Source organism: Gekko japonicus, unplaced genomic scaffold (genome assembly GCF_001447785.1).
Source record: "Gekko japonicus isolate JY-2015 unplaced genomic scaffold, Gekko_japonicus_V1.1 scaffold2183, whole genome shotgun sequence".
NCBI classification, from domain to species: domain Eukaryota; kingdom Metazoa; phylum Chordata; class Lepidosauria; order Squamata; family Gekkonidae; genus Gekko; species Gekko japonicus.
Window position 1 is genome coordinate 7,921 of NW_015175428.1, and position 4,045 is coordinate 11,965.

General features: G+C 42.6%; 1 protein-coding gene across 1 annotated transcript in view; it reads right to left on the reverse strand.

Moving 5' to 3' along the window:
• Positions 1–2,784: 2,784 nt before the first annotated feature.
• The window catches only part of PIK3R4 (phosphoinositide-3-kinase regulatory subunit 4), a 32,947-nt gene continuing 31,686 nt past the window's right edge, over positions 2,785–4,045 (reverse strand). The window contains exon 20 of the mRNA XM_015425826.1: positions 2,785–3,374. Coding sequence (XP_015281312.1) covers positions 3,204–3,374 — 171 coding nt within the window. The 3' untranslated portion in view covers positions 2,785–3,203. The remainder of the gene's footprint in view (positions 3,375–4,045) is intronic.

The following is a 4,045-nucleotide window of genomic DNA, read 5'->3' on the forward strand; positions in this document are numbered from 1 at the left end:
AATGGGCTGTTCAGACAGGCACATCTGTCAGGCGTTCCCCACCCGTACTCAACCCGTCTTGTAACACTTCGCTCCCAAGTTTAAAAGATACCTAGTGAAAGTGGTAGCATACCCTGGAAAGCGCGATTATCCCGTGTCGATCCCGCACCAACAAAGTGAGAACACCAAAAACTGCAGTTTTCTTATGCGCTCATGCACTCATGCGCATAAGTGCATATCTCCAGATTACAAAAAAAGAAAGCCGTGACTTACAGCCGTGCCTCCAGGCCAACAGTGTGAACGCTCCCTTGCGCCTCCTCCCGGTATGCTCCCGCATCAGTCACTGCAGTGTGAACGGGAAAACCCAGAACAGTTTGTTCCGGGTCTTTTTTGCCACGACTCCCTCCCGCTTCAAACTGCCCGTCTGAACTCAACCCTAGAGTTTGCAGTTTTCACCGCTCCAGCACACTGGGCTTACATTTTAATTGAGCTATCCACTACGAGCCCAAGATCTTTCACCTTCTCAGTCTCAGCAAGTTCAGACCCCATCTGCCTATACTTGAAGTTGGGATTTTTTGTGAAATGTGGTTTGTGTGGTTTGTCATGTACTGGGGTGGGGGCTCATACTATATGGCTGCAGTTGTCTTGCAGGACCCTCTGTTCTGCATGACCATACACTATGTGCCAACAAGCCTAGAAACACACTAGAACTTAGGTTTTCAGCCATGATTTGTTAAGGAATGTACGATACGATGTCGCTGACTCGCTGATAGCAATTTTAGAAGGTGCTACATAACTCAAAGTAGTTCGATACAATGGCATTGGTGGGCTCTGAAAAGAAACCACTAGTGTATTCAGAGCTGTTGGATCTGCTGTGCAGAATATGATTCTGTGGGACAGACTTCTATTGGTTGTAAGCTTTGATGTCATTATTGAGGTCTGCTCAGCCCTACATCACGTGAACTTTTTGTTTTAACAAAACTCTTTTGATTTCTTTAAACATTCTTGGTGCTTGTACTTTGATGCTCTTCCTGAGTGCTGGAACACTATTCTAGTATTCAACAATCAAATGCACAATAGTTCAGTCTATCAAAGTAGTTTCATACAATACAATTACGCAGGCTTTGAAATGGTTTTAGTGATCCAATGTGATCCAACAGGTGGTGCTATGCATTATCTTCTCAATATCTGCCGTTGCCATTTCGCGTGAATAGGTATTTTCCAGGTGTGGTGTGCATAACCAGAAGAGTGTGCGTGTTGCATACCAAAGCTAGAAAATGTCTTGGCTTTCTGCATTTCAGATTGTACCGTTTTACACTGAACCAAGAGAGCACAACATACTGCAAAGTTAGCTTGTCTGTCAGGCAACAGCCTCTGGTGATTTCCTCATCTGGATTGTGTGGCCCAAGCTGGCTGTACTCATTCTCCAATTTGTAGTTCAGATGTAGGGGGAAGGAAAACATTCAGGATCTTGTACACCCCCCCCAAACAAACATTTACAGAACTCTTCTGTTTCTGCAATGACATAAGTTTCCACCAATGCATGCTTCTGCTGTTTTAGTTTTCGGAATCTGGGTAGCTGTTCAAAACATCATACTGATGGTGATACTGTTTTCATGCATTTGTGTTTTTCATTAAATCCAATTACTTTTGGCCATTACTATCTCTGGTTGTAGAAAATGTGGACGGCAACCTGTGCTGTATGCAACAGCATACTTCTTTTCTTCAGTGTGTTCTCAAAATGGGAATAAAACACAACCTGAATACAGGCTGGTTTTAAAGTTATTTGGTTTAAAACAAAAGAAAGTTCCTAATGGAAGCATCTCCAAAAATGAGCACAGAAAGAAAGCTCAAATAATTGTTTCCCATTTATAAGAAGGGATTGTGCTGGTTTAACTTGCACCTGGAAAAAAGTACAGGTTTTGCAAGACTTGGTTGGAAGGCATTTTGCTGAAGAAGTGAAAAGTCAAGCAAATCTCTACTCAAAACTCAAAATTGTTTTTAAAACACTTAGACGTAATAGACAGTGTGGAAGGATCAAAGATCTGATGAAGAAGGCTGAGGAAGGGACTAATGCCTCACTGCAAGAGAGCTTCACTTGAAGAACTCGGCTTCAGACTGCAACCAACATGCTGGGTGAGATAGGTTCCTTTGAAACGTTAGAGGAACACAATGAGAAGTCTTTTTTGTGTGAGTGCAGTCTACAGAACTTGCACAGGGTTCAAAGACCCACAATCACAAGGCTATCTTCCTCATGGACTGTGTGGATCTCTCACACAAGACAGGCACACCAGCTGGAATAACAACACCATGCAAAAGGGTTGGAGCCAGCCACCTTTTCCACTCAATTCTCCTCAGCCCCTGTCCCATGTGGCTTTTCTACATGCAGGTCCCACGATGCCTAGCACAAGCCTTTTTGGTGGTCAAAGGAAACCCCTCTTTCCATTTTCACCAGCAGAAAAGGTGGCTGCACCCAGCCCCACTCTTGGTGATTCCATACAGATGCACATCAGAGACCACAGAATTGAGCCCTACTCCAGTAGCTGTTTTCTTGCAGGATACCATTTAAGACTTACCATGCAGCTTTATGGGGGAAAGGGTTGCTCTGCTCCTCTGAAATTCGGAGGGGGGTGGGCTCAGGGGAAAGAGAGATCCTCTGGTTTCTGGTTGTTACATGAGAACAAGCCCAGAATCAAACTAAATCAAATTCTTTAACACGATCTGTAAAGGCATATAACAACAGGGTCATCAGTAGCCTTTCCTCACAACTTAGGAACAGAGGAATGATCCAAACGATTTATTTTTCAATAAGAAGTATACAAGAATTCGAATATATGTGAACAATAGTGCAAAATTAACTTTATAACTTTTTCTTGTCCAGTCTGTAACAAAAAGTCAGTTTCCATAAATATTGCTGGTGTGCAGCGTAACAGCATTTTATCATGTTTATAACAGGCAAAACAAATGATAAAGGCTTCCAAGCAGTACCACGGTTCTTCATTCTAATTGCTTTCGTTTGGTACTTTTGGAAAGTGCTACATAAACCAAGCTACTTAATAAAATAGGGAGATCTGAAACGGCCACTAGTATTACAGTGATAACATTGGCAAGAGATTTATCGATCACCTTCATCGGCCTCACAGTCTATTATTTCATGTTCTGGAAGCAAATATTTTTTTACCTTTATTACAAGTATTTACAGTAAATACAAATCAGTGCAATCTTCATTTCCACACTTTTACAATGCCATCTCGGGATGCAGTAACAATGAACCCTTGAGTGGTCTGGAAAGTAGCAATGTCTGTAATAATATCATGGTGTCCAACCGGTAGAGATTCTGGGCCCCTTCGAGGGGTTTCATCTGTGGGACCCACTTTCTGCTTATTCTGAATTTCCTGTCAATGAGGAGAAATTACAAAGTGTGACGGTGGTCAAAGGTCACAAGAATGTTGCCATAGTTTCCAGGGGCTTTCAAGTTTCTAGCTTAACAGCAATTTATGGGAATGCAGTATACGATGGGAAATTGCTAGTGTCTTTTTTCCTCTTTTTTTGCCGTCAAGTCTCAGCTGACTTATGGCGACTCTGTGGGGTTTTCAAGGCAAGAGACTTTCAGAGGTGGTTTGCCATTGCCTGCCTTCACATCAGAACCCTGGTATTCCTTGGTGATCTCCCTTCCAAATACTGACCACGGTTGACCCCGCTTAGCTTCTGAGATCTGATGAGATCGGGCTAACCTGGGCCATGTATCAAGTACTGTGTATCAAGTACTGTTTATTTACTGCATGCCATATGAGTCTGCATCACAGACATCTGTTGGTTCTGCTGTCATGAGTAATGGTGATAACAATTTAGGGAGATGTTTACAACTTTTTAAAAATGATTGTGCTTTCCTTTGATGCTCTGCTCAAAAGTACTGGAACACTCATCTGAGGTCAAACAAGCAAAATGCACAAGAGCTAGTAACGGCCAGCCCAGAGGACAGCTTCTTTGCACCACTGATTGTGCCACTTAGCATAAATCTAGAGGACTTTAGGATAATGCAAAATGGAGAACTACTTTGAGAAAC